This window comes from Leptodactylus fuscus, chromosome 3 (genome assembly GCF_031893055.1).
Source record: "Leptodactylus fuscus isolate aLepFus1 chromosome 3, aLepFus1.hap2, whole genome shotgun sequence".
NCBI classification, from domain to species: domain Eukaryota; kingdom Metazoa; phylum Chordata; class Amphibia; order Anura; family Leptodactylidae; genus Leptodactylus; species Leptodactylus fuscus.
This window is the reverse complement of record NC_134267.1, coordinates 35413132-35434065: the sequence shown is the minus strand read 5'-3', so window position 1 is coordinate 35434065 and position 20934 is coordinate 35413132. Positions and strand designations below refer to the sequence as shown.

At 42.6% G+C, this 20934-nt stretch overlaps 1 protein-coding gene across 6 annotated transcripts in view; it reads left to right on the top strand.

The window, feature by feature from the left end:
* Positions 1 to 20934, top strand: part of SLC8A1 (solute carrier family 8 member A1) — a 269144-nt gene that overhangs the window by 229670 nt on the left and 18540 nt on the right. For all 6 annotated transcript variants that reach the window (XM_075267413.1, XM_075267408.1, XM_075267412.1 and 3 more), the window contains exons 5-6: positions 133 to 263; positions 13755 to 13854. In XM_075267413.1, coding sequence (XP_075123514.1) covers positions 133 to 263; positions 13755 to 13854 — 231 coding nt within the window. The remainder of the gene's footprint in view (positions 1 to 132; positions 264 to 13754; positions 13855 to 20934) is intronic.

Sequence of the window (20934 nt, the reverse complement as noted above, 5' to 3'; positions counted from 1 at the left end):
ACATGTTTATTTCAGTATTTGGAAGGTTTGGCAGAATGTAATGGCGCTCTTTACCTCCACCGTCAGGATTAGTAGTTGGTGTTACACGGCTGCGGTATATGATAGAAGTAACCTTGTCGGTTTTTTTTACAGAAGAGAATGAGGACAAACAGCCCCTCACTAGTAAAGAAGAGGAGGAGCGACGTATAGCAGAGATGGGACGCCCCGTGCTGGGAGAACACACTAAACTTGAAATAATTATTGAAGAATCCTATGAGTTCAAGGTATTGGCAGATTCCATCAGACAGGAATAGAACATGGCGTTTATGTGATTGTCGATCTTTATAGCACAGATCACTCATTTCTGCAGCCATATTTGTTTCCAATATCCATTGGCAATGAAAAGTTATCACAGTACATTAGATTTATGAGGGTAATACATGGGATATTACTGTAGAGTATAGAGACTTTATACAGTTATATGTTTCACAGAGCGAAAACCATACACATGCCATAGACATGAATAAGTAAAGCAGGCCATAGACTTAAGATTGTTGTCTGCAAGGGATGACAGGGACTAAAGAAACGGAGAACAGAGGACCAAAATTTCCCCTGTATGCTGTGTTTGAGTGTTTTTGAGTTTTTAATGCACGTGCATGACCAACTCTCCATTCACTTCTTTGGCTATGCTAGAGATTGCCATTGTGGCAGCCCCGCTAAAGCCATGTTTTGTAGGCCCAAATACCGTATTTTCCGGACCATAAGACTCACTAAGGTTTTAGAGGAGGAAAATAGGGGGAAAAAAAATTAAGGAAAAAAAATTGGTGAAATATTTAATAATATAATATTTCACCAATGTAAATAGAACCGGAGGCTTTCGGACACAGGGATACCAAATGTGTATGTGTTTCACAGTAATGTTTTTGTTTTATATGTATTCTAGGGATATGGGGGTGATTTTAACATATCTATCTATCTAATCTATCTATCTAATCTATCTATCTATCTATCTATCTAATCCATGGATGGAAAGAGATACCCTGCAGTGAAGCTATGCAAGAAGAGAAAAAGGGGCGGGCCAGACGGGTGAAGGAGGTGTGGTTTTCTAAGCAAACTTGAAAACATGCCTCTTTCACCTGTCTGGCTCGTCCCTCCTTCACTGCCTCTCAGATCTGGCTCCTGCAATGAAGCCACACAGGCAGGGAAGTAGGGGCGGGCCAGACGGGTGAAGGAGGCGTGGTTTCAAGCTTGCCGAGAAAACCACGCCTCCTCCTCCCGTTTGGCCCACCCCTCCTTCCCTGTCTGTGTGGCTTCATTGCAGGAGCCAGATCTGAGAGGCAGTGAAGGAGGGGCGGGCCAGACAGGAGAAGGAGGCGTGGTTTTCTCGGCAAGCTTGAAACCACGCTTCCTTCACCTGTCTGGCCCGCCCCTACTTCCCTGCTTCTCATATCTCGCTCCTGCAAACACGCGACACAGACAGGGAAGGAGGGGCAGAGCAGGCAGGCACCGTGCTGCTCTCCTTTTGATTCTCATAGACAGGACACAGACGCTGCACACGCTGCATTCGGACTATAAGACGCACACACATTTTCCTCCCATATTGGGAGGAAAAAAAGTGCGTCTTATAGTCCGAAAAATACGGTAACCCCTTTAAGTAAACCTTAGTCCATATTGGCCCTTAGGGGGCATTCACACGATGTAACGCGGCGTTGATTCTGACACGTAAACTCGTGTCAGAGTCAGCACTGTAAAACAGAATCGCATTGACTTCAATGGATTCGGTTTAGCGCGTGTAACACATTGAAATCAATGGGAGGCTTTTCAACCCATTGATTTCAATGTGTTACGCGTTCTAAACGGAACCCATTGAAGTCACGACACGAGTCAGAATCAACGCCGCGTTACATTGTGTGAATGCCCCATTACAGTTGTTCAAACTGGCCGTCCATTTTCCATTATACCAGGCAAAGGACAAATGGTCTTTTTGGGAATGTTCATACAAGGAAATATTATGGACAACAGCGCTAACCCTGGCCATCTTCTTACAAAATAATGACAATGTCTTATTATTTTATCTGATGAAAAATCTATTGTGGTTGAAATTGTTCATTTACATCTCTCTTAATCTAATGTATCTGTTCACCTTAAAACAACAGGGTGACCAGAGTTCCCCCTATAAACAATACTGCAAGGCGTTTTAACAGAGTGCCCCCTTAATGCTGCCATACAATTCCTTAAAATATCACCTTTAAGCTGCCACTAGGGGGAGCTCACAACTGACAATGTCAATAGGAGTAATATGAATAAGATGAAATTTATGGGAGGTTTGTGCAATGTTGGAGTCTAGGGTCTGGAAGACCTCCATTATCGAGGGACTGTCAAGCTATTTAGGATAGTAGAAACATGATTTGTAAATGTTTAATGATTTTACTACCACAATTTAGGGCCCGTGCACACATCCATACTAGTACGGACACATTCATTTCTATAGTTTCATTCAAACAGCTGACGTTTTTGCGGCTGTGTGTCCAGGCCGTAGCAAAGATCCGCACAATATGGAGCAGGTCCGCTCGGGGACCCCTCGAACGGAATCCCGAATGCAGATGTGAACGGTGTTAATAGTAATTCTCCAGAGATACGAGAAGACTCCTTGTGAAGTTCTTACATTACGCGGTTATCTGCGTAGTTTGCTCTTTGGTGTTTCCACGTTTAATGTAAGCCAGTCAGACTAGTATTACGCTTGCCTAAGGCTGAATTGCTTAGTAACAGTTGTTCCTAAGGGAGCGGCGTATAAAGAGGATTACTAAAAATAAAAATGCATGAGCGTAAAATGCACAAATATTTTATGTTAATCTAAAGGGACTGAGACAAAGCTCGTCGCGAACTTGTCATCCCTGTATACAACTACATTTATTTATAACTAAATCATCATGTAAGGATTTGTCCAGATGATTGAGTTCTAAAAACAGAATCCTACTGTGTTTCCATCCAGAATACTACCGCAACGACACGCACCTTTATTAAACTTACATGCTGCGTTTATGAAACAATGCATGAGTTCATGAAGACACTGCTTTTGCGCAGCAGTTTTTTCCCGCAAAAAGTGGAGGCAGTAGTTGATTCTTTCATCTAGCACAAAAAAATAAGTTTTGCTCATTCTTCAGGTAGTTTCTGCCTGAAAACTCCAAATGAAATGAATAGGAGTTGGAGAATACACCTTTTCCATTGGCAGGGACACAGAATTTGTCTCTGCCCAATTAAGGCAAAATACTGCGATACTCTTCAACAAATTCCGCTTCAAATTCAGCGTCAAAATCCACTTAGAGTTCACATGAAGTTTTTTGGACCGGATTTTGACACGGAGGCGCCTCAGAACCCAGTCCAAAAAAAACGCCTTCCACAGCCAGCCGCGACTGGATGCCGGTGCAGTGCACTGGCAACCAGTCACGGCTTTCCGCTCCGGATTAGGCCCAAATGAAGGGGCCTAGTCGGGAGGGAGTCTCACGCCACAGCGGATTCAGCCACAGAATCCACATCAAGATAGGGCAGCTCACTTTTTTCCTCCGCGAGCAGGGAAAATAACGCTGGCGGAAAAAAGAAGTGAACGGCTCCCATTGAAGGGGAGGCATTTTTTGGAGCTGGATTCTGAGGCGGATTCCGTGTGAAAACCTTGTGTGAACTCAGCTTTAGGGCCAGTTCACACAGAGTTAACACCCTTGCATTCTGGCATGTATACACGTGTCAGAATGTGAGCGCTCAAAACAGATCAAATTCATTTCAATGGGTCGTTACGGGCGTATAATGCGCATAGTTTTGCGGCTGCAAAATTACGCGCATTATATGCCTGTAACAACCCATTGAAATGAATGTGATCTGTTTTGAGCGCTCACATTCTGACACGTGTATACGTGCCAGAATGCGCGCCCGTAAACTCCGTGTGAACTGGCCCTTAGGCCGGGGCGAAGCTTCTGCAAATTTCTATGTAAAACATTGTGGGAAGAACCCTGATGCATTGCTTTTCCCGCAGCACTTTTTTCTTTGTGACACCACGTGTGGCCTTAGCCTTTAATTCAGCATGAAAATCAGTTTTTGTAGAGCAGAAAAATTCATCTTCAAATTCCTGCATGTGAACACTCCCTAAGAATTGAGTGAGCACAGAATTGTGGACTTTGCATTAAAAAGAGAAATGGTATTCTAGCTTGGGACAGTCAGAATATCATTTTACGTAATAATACATCAATGATATCAGACATAGATTTTCTCCCAGGAATACAGAAGGAAGTTCTGCCTCCGAGTACGGCCTCTTCTTCTTAATGAACTTATTGACTGGACTAGTAAATGAACATTCAGTATGACAGCAATTCGGAGCTATGTTCCTGCCTACTGGGCATCTACATCAGCTGCAAGGAGGAAGGGTCATTGAGGTGGTGATGGATGTACATGTATCCATCTAGAAATAAACTATCAGTCAGTATGTAAGAATATTAACATGGATAGACATTAGTGAAGAGCTGCTCTGTATCATGAATAATGATTGTATATATTACCCTTAGAGTCGAAGAACACAATCTTCACTCCTTAGTGGGACGTTCACACTACCGTTAGTAGTGTCCATCGCTAGAATCCGTTACAAAATGGACACTAAGACAACCATCATAAATCCGTTAAAGGCAACCTATCATTAAAACTCATTTTTTTCTGCCTAACACGTTGGAATAGCCTTAAGAAAGGCTATTCGTCTCCTACCTTTAGATTTCTTCTCCGCACCGCAGTTCGGTATATAATCCGGTTTTCGTCGGTGTCCAAATGAGTTCTCTCGCAGCACTGGGGGCGGGCCCCAGCGCTCAAACAGCACTGGGGGCGTCCCCAATGCTGCGAGAGAACTCTCCAGCACCGCCTCCATCTTCTTCAGGAATGGGTCTTCTTCACGTCTTCCTTCAGCGGTGGCTTCAAACTTCCAGGTCTCGGGCAGCCGACTGCACATGCCTGCCGGCCACAAGATAATGGACGTTTACAATACTGTGTAAGCGACCATTTTCTTTTGGCCGGCAGGCTTGCGTAGTCAGCTTTGCCCTAGGCCCGAGGCCTAGAAGTTTGAAGCCAACCTCCGAAAGAAGACGCGAAGAAGACCCGTTCCTGAAGAAGATGGAGGTGGCGCTGGAGATTCCTCTCGCAGCATTGGGGATGCCCCCAGTACTGTTTGAGTGCTGGGGTCCGCCCCCAGTGCTGCGAGAGAACTCATTTGCATACCGATGAAAACCAGATTATATACCGAACGGCTGCGCGGATAAGACATCTGAAGGTAGGAGAAGAATAGCCTTTCTTAAGGCTATTCCTACGTGTTAGACAGAAAAAAATGAGTTTTAATAATAGGATCCCTTTAAAAATCTAATTGATTTCAATGGGATTTTACCTGGTATCTGTTTACACTAAATCTATCACATCCATATTTTTTACGTGGACATAAAATCCCGGAGTGCAGGACGAAATGATGGACTGACGTTAAGCGTCTATTATTTTTTACACATACGCAGAAAGCAAAAAAAATGAACATTATTAAAAACAGCCACTAACTAACACTAACTCACGCTAATGTTAATGTCTGTTTTTTTAACGGACACCATCAGAACGAAAATCCAAAAGTAGTGTGAACGCCCCCTTTCAAACACATACTGTATGACAGTCATGTACACATGTCGCTCGTCTGTGTTATTCAGAGTGAGTCCCCGGACAGGTACAAGACTGATAGATAATCCGTAACCTTTGCTAAAGTCGCCAAAGGAAAGAAAAATCAATTGAGCAATAATTGCCTTGTAACCTTGATAGTTTTCTCTCTGTCATTTTTGCTAACAAAGACAATAAGAAGAAGATGGACACGGCTGTAATCCCCTGCTCTGCCTAGTTGTACCCGTATCCATGTATAGCCGCACAAAACTGGAGTATTGATCAGGCGGAGTGCATTTTCTTAATGGAATAAATAGATTTACAGTTGTGACGGTCTGTAAATATACTGAGGATAAAACTATGTGACTGAGCGGAAGCCTTGTCCTTTCTGACATCTCAGTAAAATACTAAAACAGCTGAAAAAATGGAAATCCAAACCGCTTAACAAGCAGTTACCCGCCGAAGCCCGCAGACCCCATAGACTACAATGGGGTCCGCCTGGTTTCTACCTGAAAAATGCACCCTGCTTGCAAGACTTTTCTCTGCATTTTTCAAGCAGATTCAAAAACGGAAACCCAAATGAAAAGCAGGCGCAGGTGTGAACCTAACCTTACTCTGCGTACAGAACAGGCAACCCAAATAATGAACGCGGAGTCTGCGAGCAGCACAAGCAGTGTCACGTCTCGCACAGTGTTCAACGCCTACACACTAGGGAAGCTTCCAGGTTATACAGTAGGTTGATCCAATATTCATGGAAATGGCACTAAGCAATTGTCTAGATAGAATGTATTTTCCGACTGCTGTCCTAGTAAAAGCATTAGCTTTAGTGAATTAATAGAATGATTTATGGTTCCCTCTCCAAATAGTGGTTTACTGCATTATATTTATTACATTTATTATTTATAAATCTTTTACACTCCACAATTTTTCCCCCTTTTATGGTTATTAAAGGGAGTTTCTAGTGCAGATACTTTGTAATATGTTAGAATAGAGGGGGTTCAGGAGCAGCTTCAATAATGACCGCTAAGGCTGAATTCGCACACGTCAATGTAGAATCCTCTTTAAGGGAGCCTTCACATGGAGTAAACATGCGTGTATTTTTGCAAAATACACGTGTAAAAATAAGACTCCCATTGACTTCAATGATATTTTACACGTGAATTTTGATGTGTTTTTTTACACGCGTAAAAAAAAAATTTCATTGAAGTCAATAGGAGTCTTATTTTTACATGTGTATTTTGCCAAAATGAGCTGCCGCAGCCCCAGCCTGCCAGTGTCCAGCGATAACTCTCAGCCTGCGCTGTGAACAAGCAGCACCCCGGCTCCCTCCATCCCTAAGAGCGGCCTGCAAGTGTCCAGGGTGCTTGTTCACAGTGCAGGCTGAGAGTCGACTCTCAGCCTGCACTGTGAACAAGCAGATACCGGGGATCCCTGGCTGCATCCCGCGATCGACCCATACGTCCATTGCGATCGACCGGTAGATCGCGATCGACATATTGGGCACCCCTGGTTTACAGTATAACATGGCTATAAATAGTCCCAACATTCCCAGACAGCGGAGATCCCTGGGCGGCCACAGAACACCGCTGTCTCCTGCTCTCACGCTCTGCCCAGCCCCACCCACATGCCCTGCCCACAGTCCCGTCCCCGCCCACAAGAAGTGGGTAGTAGACCTTTCGACTTGATCATGTTATAAAGTAGCTCACATGCTGACAAAGTGTAAGTGTAAATGTACTTACTGTTTATAAGAAGGAGAGACCACTGGGCACTTTACATCTACTGACACCTATCTCAATCCAGGGTGCCATAGGGCAGGGGTCATACATATAAAAAGTGAAGACTGCTAGCACTCAAAGGAGATCAAAGTAATGTAGTCAGCTTTATTGTGGTGAGGGTGACCCAGGTATATGAGCATCCATGACCTGTATAATTACACCAGGAACATAACACTGGTGAACGGGTCTTCTTCACGTCTTCTTCCGGGGGTTGGCTTCAAACTTCTAGGCCTAGGGCAAAGCCACTGCGCATGCCTGCTGGCCACAAGAAAATGTCCGCTTACACAGTAGTGTAAACGGACATTTTCTTGTGGCTGGCAGGCATGCGCAGTCTGCTGCTCGAGGCCTAGAAGTTTGAAGCTACCGGCGGAAGAAGACGCAAAGAAGACCCGTTCCTGAAGAAGATGGAGGCGGCGCTGGAGAGTTCTCTCGCAGCATTGAGGACGCCCCCAGTGCTGCGAGAGAACTCATTTGCATACTGACGAAAACTGGATTAAATACCGAACGGCGGCGCGGAGAAAACATCCAAACATATAAGACGAATAGCCTTTCTTAAGGCTATTCCGACCTTAGTTGGCAGAAAAAAATGAGTTTTAATGATAGGATCCCTTTAAAGTATCTAAGGCCTAATAATGTTGCATTGGGTGTTCGTGTTCTACACGTTTTGCCTCCTAACTTCTAGAGGCAACAAAAATCTGGAGGCTACCATCCGAATTTCAGTTCCCTCCCGACATTGCTAGGCCCTTTAGTTTAGTAGTGCCTACTGCTCAAGTATACTTCATTTTCTAGATGAATGAAAACATAGCGGAGTAAATCCTTTCCTGCCCAAAGGTATTGATTATATATTAAAAGTGAACAATTGCTGAGAATGTGTCATTGACATGTCTTTGTGGAATCTAGTTTACCTATTAAATCACCAAGGTGTATAAATAATTCACAGTTTATATGACTTGTATTCTGGAAGACATGTAATCTATATTCATTACAATTACCTGAAGTCACATGACCACCACCGCTCACAACATTAAAGGCTCCAAGAGGTTGTTTTGTATCGTAAAAGTGAAATCAGAGTAAGATATAAATGTCAGCGGAACCTGTCATGGAGAAAGGCTGATTTACATCAGCGGATCTTACAAATTTCCCATTAACTAGGATATGAAGATAGTGGTGAGCGCACTATGAGTTATGACTGAGATGGGAATTGTCAGGTCTCCATGTTTGTTGAGATAACAGCCAAGTGCAGCTAACTCCATAGAATTCAATAGGACTTTTGGAAACGGCGTAATTCCTTTAAGGATGCTATGAAGACGTTTCTAGCACATCTGCGTTTGTCTGTTTCTGTAACTCTCCACCTGGTGACAGACACTAAGAGCTACGTATTCTCATTTCGGCCATTACTGGCCCCACGTTGCGGAAATGCAGCTTTTATGTTGCAGGTTTTGTTGTGGTTTTTTGAACAAAAGGCAAGAATGGCTACAAAATGAATGGGAGATATACTGTATAGGAAGGTCTTTGCTCCCTTCTGCTCAATCCACTCCTGGCTTTGGCATAAAAAAATGCAGTCAAATCTGCAACAAAAAAAGCTGTGCTCCCGCCAAGTGGGGCCTTTCTGTAGCTCCTGACCTTTCCATTTTTTTTGTTAAAGAGGACCTTTCATCAGATTGGACACAGGCAGTTCTATATACTGCTGAAAAAGCCGACAGTGCGCTGAATTCAGCGCACTGTCAGCTTTCCCGATCTGTGCTCGGTGTAAAGCGCTATCGGTCCCGGTACTGTAGGGCTTTACATTCAGAAGGGTATTTCTGACACTTAGCCAGGGACGCCCTTCTGCCCAGCAGCGCCTATCGCGCTGTGCTCTAATACTGGGGAGGAACGCCCCCTCCCCTCCTGATAATACTCGTCTATGGACGAGCTGTGTGAGCAGAGGGAGGGGGCGTTCCTCCCCGCTCCACAGTACAGCGCGATAGGCGCTGCTGGGCAGAAGGGCGTCCCTGGCTAAGTGTCAGAAACGCCCTTCTGACTATAAAGCGCTACGGTACCGGGACCGATAGCGCTCTACACCGGGCACAGATCGGGAAAGCCGATAGTGCGCTGAATTCAGCGCACTGTCGGCTTTCCAGCAGTATATAAAACTGCCTGTGCCCAATCTGATGAAAGGTCCTCTTTAAGTACTCCCTGTTCTAATTTTTCTCAAGCTTAAGAGTACATTGCACAGAAAATTACTATAATGGTGCCATGATGAAGTACAATTTGTCATGCAAAAAAACCCCTCCAATATGGTGATCTGTAAACAGAAAAAATAAAACAGTTATGGCGGTGGCAACGCACCTGCAGCATTTTAGACAGAGAGTTTGCAGAGTCTTCCTCCGTGGACTTTCTGTTACAATTATTCCTATGGGGAAATCGCCGGCGTTTTCGTAGGTATAATTGACATGCTGTGATTTCCAAAAACCGGAATGGCAAAGTGAGCATGGGATTCCCTGTAAAACACCATGTTTTTTCACTTTGTGCCCGGCCAAAAAAAAAACGGTTTCCCCACGGAGAGGCGGCATGTGGACACCAGCGGTTTGCTTTTAAAATCCATTCAAATGAATGGGTTTTAAAACTGACCGCCAGGAAGCCGTCCCCTGTCCAGTTTCTCTGGGGCGGAGTACGGACAAGAATGACACAGGGCGAACACGGGCGCAAGGGTGAACGCCCCCTTAGGAACACCCTATGAAACCATTGAGATGAGCACTCAGATTTTTATTAACAAATTGCCATTTTCCTCTTAAACAAGAGAGTCAATGTAGAAGTTTTAATGGAATCGAAAACCCATCACCAAAAAATCTGGTCTAGATCCAGGGTGACGGTTGTAGTTCCGATCTTAAAGAAACCATGATCGCTATGACGGATCCCTCTTCAATCCTAGTGACTTCCTTTTCCTTATCCTGACTAATCCCTTTCACTGAAGTCTTCCAGATTTCAGTTGGAGGCTTCAGGGATTATTGATGAGTAAAAACTTTGTGTAGACTTCACTATTCTCGCCATCCTAAAGTACTGCAATGGCTAAGTAAATGGGAAGTTCCTTAGGCTACGTGCATACGACAGTGCTTAAAATACGGATGGTAAAAATGGATATGGCTCATAAATTATTATTATTATAAATTTGTCAGAGGTCCTGGTGCCAGAATGGAAATTTACAGCAGGTAGGAAGTGGTATAGATTTCCATTCTAACTCACGACAGTTTTAGTAAATCCATCCCCATTCCATTGAGGCCCACATTTGGTGCAAGAAAGGGCCTTGAGCCTCATCATTACGTAGAGGGAAGGATAAATTCCCCCCATAGTCTTTCATTTTATGTTAAAACAGCCTTCACATGCTGAAGTTCGTAGAGCCCAATGTAAAATCTGTAATGGGGCCCCTGCCTACCCCGCGCCATTTAGAATGGTGGTATATTTTATGGAGGCCCCCTCAGGGTCCAGGGCCTGGTAGCAACTGCTACCTCTGTACCCCTATAGCTACTCTACTGGTCACTTTACATGTACAAGTAGCCTTAGTGTGAACAGAACATTAGAGGGTGTTTTCGGACCCCTCTAATTAGTGCTGACAGATCATAGACACTATAAGTTATATTACATATATATATATATATATATATATATATATATATATATATATATATATGTATATATATATATAGTCATGCAGTATACACCTGCATTGTTATATTATTATTTTTGATGCATTCCTGATATTTATTGCGTGCTTCCATGCGTGATATTAGAAGGCACAGACTGGTTGTTTTTAGGCTTACTACTACCCCTGTGTGTATTGAATAATGAAGCATCTGGAGTAAATAAATGAGAATAAGGTCTATGTGAATTATTCCCAAGCCTGCTTCTGTTTACTTGTGTATTGTCTCGGCACCTTCATTGGTACGCTAGGGCAAGGTACAATGTGAAACGCATCAAGCCCTCGCCTTACATAGTCCCACTCCATATTCCTGTTCATGCCAAGCTTGTATTTACTTCAGTGTCCATACAGCCATTCTCAAATATGATTTTTATGATTGTTTTCTATAAACATTCAGTAAAAATGTGTCTAGACTATCCCCGAGTGTTCACTATGTGCGTATTCTAGTGGAATATGAAGTGCCAACGCATTGTAGGTTCTGCTTATTGATCTATGCTTTGAGACAGAGCAGTACTATCGCGCCCACCAGCAAAGTCAAAGTTGCCCCAGAATAACATTGTGAACACAAAAGGGATAACCTTAGGAGCCTTGAGCTCAGATTCTTATACAAAGCTATTTTGTTTAGTAAAATCCCAGGCTCCGCGACGAAACGTGTCAACTGTTGCCAATCGTTTGCACCCATTACCACGGATTAGGCGTTTTCGCATAATTTTTGCTCTTCCAAATCAAAGGAAGGTAACAAAGATTCATGTGTATTAGCAGAATGTAATATAATTGTGATATAACTGTAATTTGAAGGACGGTACACCATGTGTGTACTCAACCGGAGAGGTGGAGCGCATCTAAAGAGTTCCCTGTTTGGTGTTATCTTAAACACTTTGTTACGCCCTGCAAACCCTGTACTAAGCATAACACAATACATAAGCTGGGTCAGGAGTAGAGATGAGCGAGTAGTATTCAATTGAATACCTCGCTCCCATAGGAATGCGTGTAAGTGGCTGAACGCCAAGGGGTTAAACGCAGTGACTATTTGATGTGTCTTAACCCCTTGGTGTTCGGCCGCTTACACGCATTCCTATGGGAGCGAGATATTCGATCGAATACTACTCGCTCATCTCTAGTCAGGAGTGTCCCTTTAATTCAGAATACTTTTTAGGTTATTCAATCATTATGAAGTGGTTGTTATAGATGTATTCCACCCCGGTAGACATGACAGGCTATAAGGCCTCCTGTACACGACCGGAGTGGTTTTTACTGTCCACAAATACTGATCTGCAATCTACAAAAAACACGTCAGTATGTCACCACAAACACGGATCTGCCACAAGACTTGTATGATCCCCTACACTTTTCTATGGACAAAAATAGGACACACTTTATAATCTGTGGTCCTTACATATAGCACGGGCACGTGTCCGCAAAAAAATGTGGTCTTGTGTCTGGGCCAATAGAAATGCATGTGTCCATACTTTGATCCGTAATTGTGGATCAAAAGTACAGTCATGTGAAGGAGGCCTAAGAGGGTGTTCACACATTTCCACCTGAAATCCGCCTCCTATTTATGTCACTGGGGAGGCACTAGCTAATATTTTAAGCTAATGGAGAGCTCCCATTGAAGTGAATGGGAGGTGGAAAATACAGCTTTTCTGTTGGTGCAGACTTTGGGCCTACCCAATAAAGGCAAAATACTGTGACATTCCTCTCCAAATTCAGCGCCAAATTTTGCTTCAAATTCAGCATCAAAATCCTCATCTGTGTTTGAGGAGCAAAAAAAAATCAGCTTCAAATTCCCGAAGCAGAATTTTTCTGCTTGGCCTTATTGACCATCCTGATAATCCGATATGACCAAGAGGATCTTCATTAAAAGCTATCAGACAAAATAATATTTGAAAAACACATAGAAATAAATGGTATTTTATGTGTTTACTTAAAATGATAATATCAGAACCCTGTTTCAGATGCGAGGTGCCCCTTAGATTTGGACCCGGGTTATGATTTTACTTTCATAGGGTCATACAGTCAGACTGTCTCTCGCCTTTCTCAAACACCAAAATGGTAGAACATAGACCTGGACTGACCATTGAATACACCGATCTTTGGTTGCTTTCCAGAATCTATAAAGCTGAGGTCCTGCCACTTTACAGTAACCTTGATCAGATGTTTCCTTACTCTGTTGGGGCTTGGCGATTTTTGCCAAGTACTCTTGGCTCCCATCCAAACCAGCCCACAGTCACATCAACAACAGATCCTAAAAGCTCACCTTTTCTTATGGAAGGTCATCATGTAGCGGTAATACAGTTAACCAAACTTGTACTAAGAACTAAAGTTTGTATCTGTGTATACGGTGACCTAGAGGTGCAGGCCATATCTTTTTTTTTTTTCCGCCTTCATGTAAGAAAGCTTTGAGAACACGTTTTCTGTCTTTGCCGCCCAACGCGCTAAAATCCTTATGGGAGCCAATAAGACTTTGCAATGGATGCGGTGTAATATAAGGAGTCAGCATTGAACATTGGAACAACGTATGTGCATTCTTCCCAAGATATCTTTATGGTGGTCCCTAAGGTTCACCCGCTGTTATACACCTGCCAAATGGCCAAGATTGTCCGTCGTATGTAGTCAATGAATCCAACCAGTCCCTTACTCCTCTTCTCTCTCTGCAGAGCACTGTGGACAAACTTATTAAGAAGACAAATCTCGCTCTTGTGGTCGGAACGAACAGCTGGAGAGAGCAATTCATCGAGGCGATTACAGTTAGCGCTGGTAAGTTTATATTATGTGTATGTACTACTTCTAATGTGATGCGACCCGAGAATCTGAAGCCATCGGGGGAGAATTATGTTACTTTATATTACATTTGTTAGAAGGGAATTATGGCAATTAACCAAGGCTTTAGCTCTGAAGGCAGTCTTAGAGGTCCCCCGAGACCTGGCTGCTCTAATTTAGTGACATTCTTCTCTCGGGACTGTGTCATGGAACGTTTAGACTTCCAAAATAAGCGTTCATCCGTGATTTATTTCATTCGTACATTAAATATGAAACATATCGGCCATTGCTGCTCAAATAAATACATCAGAGCACTAAATCAGAACTTTCTCATAAGTTGTTGGGATCCAAGTTCCAGTTAGTACTATTTGTTCCTCCCGTCCTTCACTCTGTGGGAGATACAAGAATTAGCACATAGCTATTATTCATTGCACACAATTCTCCTTGTAAATCAGTCTACACATGTGTTGGCTTCTTGGCTTCCTAAATGGGATCTTTGCTTTACTTTAGAATGATTGCGGTGGAACTTTACTGTAGTTTCCAGGGTTTGGGAGGTTTTTTCTTAGTAAAAGATAAATGTTTTTGGTTGAAGCTTACTGTACTTTCCAAATGTGATGATAAGATGATGTATAGTCCAGGTATCAAGGGTATAGACAGAAAACATAGACCCCACTGCAAAACTTAGGATGAGTCCTACACCCCACTAAGAGCTTGTTACTTTTTATGAAGGTAATTGGGGTAAAATATTGATGGCCTGTCCTCAGAAAGGGACCTTTCACCACCTCACCAACTCCGGTTCTTTGCATCTTTTATCAGTTACCACTCCAGTGTTGGAATTTTTTCTGTAACCCCGCCATTCCTGAGCTACCGTTGCAGTTAGTTAAGGTGCCTGATATGCTTTTTGGACTCTCTACGGTCAAGTGGGTGGTTTCAGGGAAGAACAAGCAAGGAGACATGATTATGAACTCTGAGGCCACCTGCAAATGACCGTAGTGAATTTGCTGTCCGCAAATATTGATCCGCAATCCTGCAAAAAAACCAAAAACGTCTGAATTGCATTGTGTCATCCACTATCACGGATCTTGTATGATTGGCTACACTGGCCTGTGAAGCAAATGCAGCCAAATATATGACATGCTTCATAATTTGTGGTCCATGAATATGGCACGGACGCACGCCCTCAAAAATAGCACTCATGTGTCTGGTCTCATAGAAATGAATGGGATTTTATCCACAATTGCTAAACTATGGTTATGTGACACTGTCCAATCAGAAGTAGACAGGGTCAAAGAGCTCTAAAAGACACTTCCTTCCCTGCTTCTCTATAACACCACCCATTATAGAGAACCTAATTAGCATATCAGGCCCCAAAATTAACTGCACTAATTGCTCAGGAGCAGTGGGGGCGAGAGGAAAAACCAACTGCTGCAGTCAGTGGAGCATGGCCTGTTAAAGAATGCAAAGGACTGGAGGCGGTGGAGTAAGGTCCCTTTTTAGGATAGGCCATCACTATCAGATGGGTGGAGATCCTCTGCGGCCACTTTTACGCCAAGGCTCCACGTTGCGGAAATGCAGCTTTTTTTGTGGCATAATTTGCTGCAACAAAAATCTGTCCTACTGGCTGTACCCTTTGATGTTAATAGGACGAAGCTGCAATAACCTGCGCTGATGCTACTAAGTAGACGGACTATAGACATTGAAGGAACCAGAGGAGTCACATAAGCTGCTCTTGGGGCAAAATCAAATATTTTATGGTATTTTGCAGCCTCCACCATTATACATTGTATTACCTGAGGTCAGGAAAGAGAAAAAGTCACATTTATTGATCAGAATAAATAACTGCATCTATGTCCTGCTCACAATAAGGAATATATTGGTTCATGGACTCTGTTTCCTTGTCTGGGCTGTGCTGGTTGCTATATATTAGTTAGCAGCATTTCGTTCTCTCGATAAGATTCTCTCTTGCTGCGCGGTATAAGGTAATAATACACTTTTATATTATTATTATTATTTCTATTTTTCCTTGTCACTTTTACAAATCATACGTTATGCTTCAAGCAGTTTACTTATTGCATCGGAGAATAAGCAAACCAAAGGAAATGTTTTTGGTTTTTGCATCTGTGGCCTGCTAGCTTGTGCCAAGAACAAATGTATGTCAAACAAGACCTCTGAATCCGCAAGGACTTATCATGTAACATCCAAGCTGCTGCTTCAGTGACCAAGACATTTTAAAATAAGTGCCCGGGACATAATAATATGATGTGTAGTATCAGAGGTTAGGTTAGATGTCTATCTATGGGTACTGACATATTGTAGGTAATGGAAATGCAAGAGGCACTATAGGTTTCCAATAATAAGGGCCCTGCACGTCCTATACATTGTAGGAGCCATGGGTTACTTTATTTATAGCATGTATAAAATCTATATTAGGCTAACTGGCAAGTCCGAAAAGTCATGGATCAAGGGGTGCTTCAGTGAGTCTCAGCTCAACTCGGAGAAGGTCAAAAACAGGGGTATAGCTATAGGAGGTGCAGAGGTAGCAGGCCCAGGAACCTCTGTGGGCCCAAAAACCTTTCTGCAGCATAAGAAGACACCTGTATCATAGATAACACTTGATAAGTGGGGGCCCCTTACATATTTTGCATTGGGGCCCCGGACCTAAGGTCAGAAATATAAGTATTCTTGTAGGAAGTATCAAGAATGTGGAAATATGAAAGGACTCTACACATCCATCGTCTTTTTAAAGGGGTTGTGCGGTTTCATGACAATATTGAGAGACCAATGTTATTATTTGTATAATAAAAAGTTGTACAATTTTCCAGTATGTTTTCTGTATCAATTCCTGACGGTTTTCTAGATCTCTGCTTGCTTGCTGCTTCTAGTGGATAAAAGTTTGACCACGGTCATGTGATATACAGTCCATGGTCATGTAATATTTACACGTGCTCAGCTCATTACCAGGCAGATGTCTGATTACTGAGCTGTAACTTTAACGAGCTGTGCACCTGTGTGTTCATCACATGACTATGGACTGTATATCACATGACCACGGACTGTATAACACATGACCATGGACTGTATAACACATGACCATGGACTGTATAACACATGACCACGGACTGTATATCACATGACCATGGACTGTATATCACATGACCATGGACTGTATAACACATGACCACGGACTGTATATCACATGACCATGGACTGTATATCACATGACCATGGACTGATTTTTGGCCACAGGAAGTAAACAGAGAATAACAGAAAGCAGAGATCTAGAAAACAGTGAGGAATTGATATACAAAGTATATTGGAAAATGGTAAGTACACAAAAAATAACATTGATTTTCTGAAACTGGACACCCCCTTTAAGACTTCTGTACTGTATTCACCGCCACCTTGTAAACAGAGGTATACCTTCTCATTGCTGGTTCTTAAGCACTACTGTACATCAAAGACTATGAAGGGGGTTAGACATCAAGCTGAATTTTTGTCCCAGGTTAAAGCATGACCACACCTTGGACCTTCTGAGCTATAGCCAGTCAAAAACTCAAATTAAAATTTTTGAGCAATACCATAGAAGGCAGAATATTGCTGTCGGTAATCTCATGGGCAGCTGGCCACTAGAGTTCAGCATGCAGCCAATCCCATATTTGTAAGTACATGCTTTTGTGCTAGGAGAAGTAACATTAGAGTCAATGAGGGTAGCTATATCTATTATTTGCAGATAACCGTTTCACGATTTTTGCCCCACGTACCATTCAAGGTAAACGATGACCCGTGAAACAAACATTCGCTAATATGATATACATAGATATACATGGGGCTGGGACAGTTTTGGACAGAGGCTTTAAAATAAAATTATATTATACATTTATTGCTACAGTATAATTAATCAGATGTATAGCTTGTTAGATATTAACTATAGTAGGAATTCACTAACTTTTTTGTGAATCAGAATTGCGTTACTACTTCGGTCTGACCATAGCGGTCAGCCACTTGTGGCGTTGGAGCAGGAGGCGAAGTATTTGCCCTTCTGACTAGAGATGAGCGAATAGTATTCGTCGAATACCTCGCTCCCATAGGAATGCGTGTAAGCAGCCGAACACCAAGGGGTGAATATTTGATGCGCTTAACCCCTTGGTGTTCGGCCGCTTACACGCATTCCTATGGGAGCGAGGTATTCGATCGAATACTATTCACTCAACACTACTTCTGACTCCACAGAATATATCCGTTTGGCGGCTGCTACATCGGTAGCTCCATTTCTTGAAGGAGTCTATAAGCCCAGTTGCTCTGACAACAATGGAGTGTGGATGGAATAGGAAAGTGACTGTTTTACGCGTTAGGAATATATTGCCTAGTCATAAGTACTGTTGACTCCGAGTTGATGACTTTACAGAATGAAGATTGTTGTTATTATAACAGATGATTCCTGCAATGTGATCTGCGTTCTCCGAGCACCGCCAGGCTCCACTTTCTTCGATGCTTGACATTTAAGGATAACTGCACTTTGACTGCCTTAAATATGAATCTGAACTTGAGAGTGCTCCTCTGAAGGACAACAACGGATGGCGCTATTAGTGTCAGATGTTCTGTTTTGTCTCCTGCGGATTCTTTCAATTAAAGACTTGAATTACATTACAGTCATCAAAGGCTGATGCCACCGAGCCCTGTCCGGGTGTATTTGGAGGTGGCACATCGCAGTCAGTATCCCTGGTCCGCAGAGACTCTTCGAGGTCACTCGGGCCGAGCTCCCAGCAATTTTTCATTTTATGATACTTCTTTTTGTGATTAACTTAATTGTGGCTCTCAGTGCAGATGTTGCCAGCTGCCTTTCAATCCCGATTATGACAGCTTATCCCAAAAGCCCATATACATCCTCCCGTTCAATCCAACACAAGCCAAATTAATCATTCCCTAAAGGGATTGCTGCTGGGGAGATTTGCGAGTCACTGCTGTATTTTATGATCTAGCAAAAGGAAATTTGGTCTGAATTGTTATGATTTTATAGACCTGTCACCGAAGCACTGGGGACAATAGCAACGTGGCAAGGTTTCATTCAGCGAGTGGTCAGAAGGAGACATTGCCTGACAGCAGGAATCATGTCAGGGGTTTGGAGAACAGGTTTCAAGTCTTTAAATGTGTCTGTTACATACACCGCTGCTTCCTCCAATCCCACAAGTACAGAATATGTGTAGATATTATACAAGTAGAGGAATAGGGACACTACAGACTGAGAGAAGTCTATCAGTATGGAATAGGGACAATACAGACTGAAAGAAGTCTATCAGTATGGAATAGGGACACTACAGACTGAAAGAAGTCTATCAGTACGGAATAGGGACAATACAGACTGAAAGAAGTCTATCAGTATGGAATAGGGACACTACAGACTGAAAGAAGTCTATCAGTACGGAATAGGGACAATACAGACTGAAAGAAGTCTATCAGTATGGAATAGGGACACTACAGACTGAAATAAGTCTATCAGTATGGAATAGGGACACTACAGACTGAAAGAAGTCTATCAGTATGGAAAAGGGACACTACAGACTAAAAAAAAGTCTATCAGTATGGAATAGGGACACTACAGACTGAAACAAGTCTATCAGTATGGAATAGGGACACTACAGACTGAAAGAAGTCTATCAGTATGGAAAAGGGACACTACAGACTAAAAGAAGTCTATCGGTATGGAATAGGGACACTACAGACTAAAAGAAGTCTATCAGTATGGAATAGGGACACTACAGACTGAAAGAAGTCTATCAGTATGGAATAGGGACTATACAGAGTGAAAGAAGTCTATCTGTATGGAATAGGGACACTACAGACTGAAAGAAGTCTATCAGTATGGAATAGGGACTATACAGAGTGAAAGAAGTCTATCAGTATGGAATAGGGACACTACAGACTGAAAGAAGTCTATCAGTATGGAATAGGGACACTACAGACTGAAAGAAGTTATCAGTATGGAATAGGGACTATACAGAGTGAAAGAAGTCTATCAGTATGGAATAGGGACACTACAGACTGAAAGAAGTCTATCAGTATGGAATAGGGACACTACAGACTGAAAGAAGTCTATCAGTATGGAATAGGGACACTACAGACTGAAAGAAGTCTATCAGTATGGAATAGGGACTATACAGAGTGAAAGAAGTCTATCAGTATGGAATAGGGACACTACAGACTGAAAGAAGTCTATCAGTATGGAAAAGGGACACTACAGACTGAAAGAAGTCTATCAGTATGGAATAGGGACACTACAGACTGAAAGAAGTCTATCAGTATGGAATAGGGACACTACAGACTGAAAGAAGTCTATCAGTATGGAATAGGGACACTACAGACTGAAAGAAGTCTATCAGTATGGAATAGGGACTATACAGAGTGAAAGAAGTCTATCAGTATGGAATAGGGACACTACAGACTGAAAGAAGTCTATCAGTATGGAATAGGGACACTACAGACTGAAAGAAGTCTATCAGTATGGAATAGGGACACTACAGACTGAAAGAAGTCTATCAGTATGGAATAGGGACACTACAGACTGAAAGAAGTCTATCAGTATGGAATAGGGACACTACAGACTGAAAGAAGTCTATCAGTATGGAATAGGGACATTACAGAAAGAGTCAAAGTCGTGGCCAATTTTGGGTGGAGTCGGAAAAAGTCATCCACTCCGCTTCCAGCTTCAAACTAGTTAATTATTTTCAATTATATTAATTAAAGTATTGATATTGTATAATTAATTAGATACATAGTTCGTTACATATTTGCATTCATATGATTTAGAGGATTTTTACTCTTTCTGTGTGACCATGACTGTCGGCCTTTTATGAAAGAGTCAGAGCAGAAGTCGGAGTCAGTCTGCCGATAAAGGAGTCTGACTTGGTGGTTTCACCTGCCAACTCCATAGTGCCGATGGATAGAACCCAACTGGAATGATTCCGCCCTTTGTATATGTTGCCTGTATTCCTATCGATTTTCCATGGTTGATGATTGGAATCCATGCAGAGTACCATCTTAACAGATCTAAGACCAAAACTCAACAGACAGTAGCTCCAG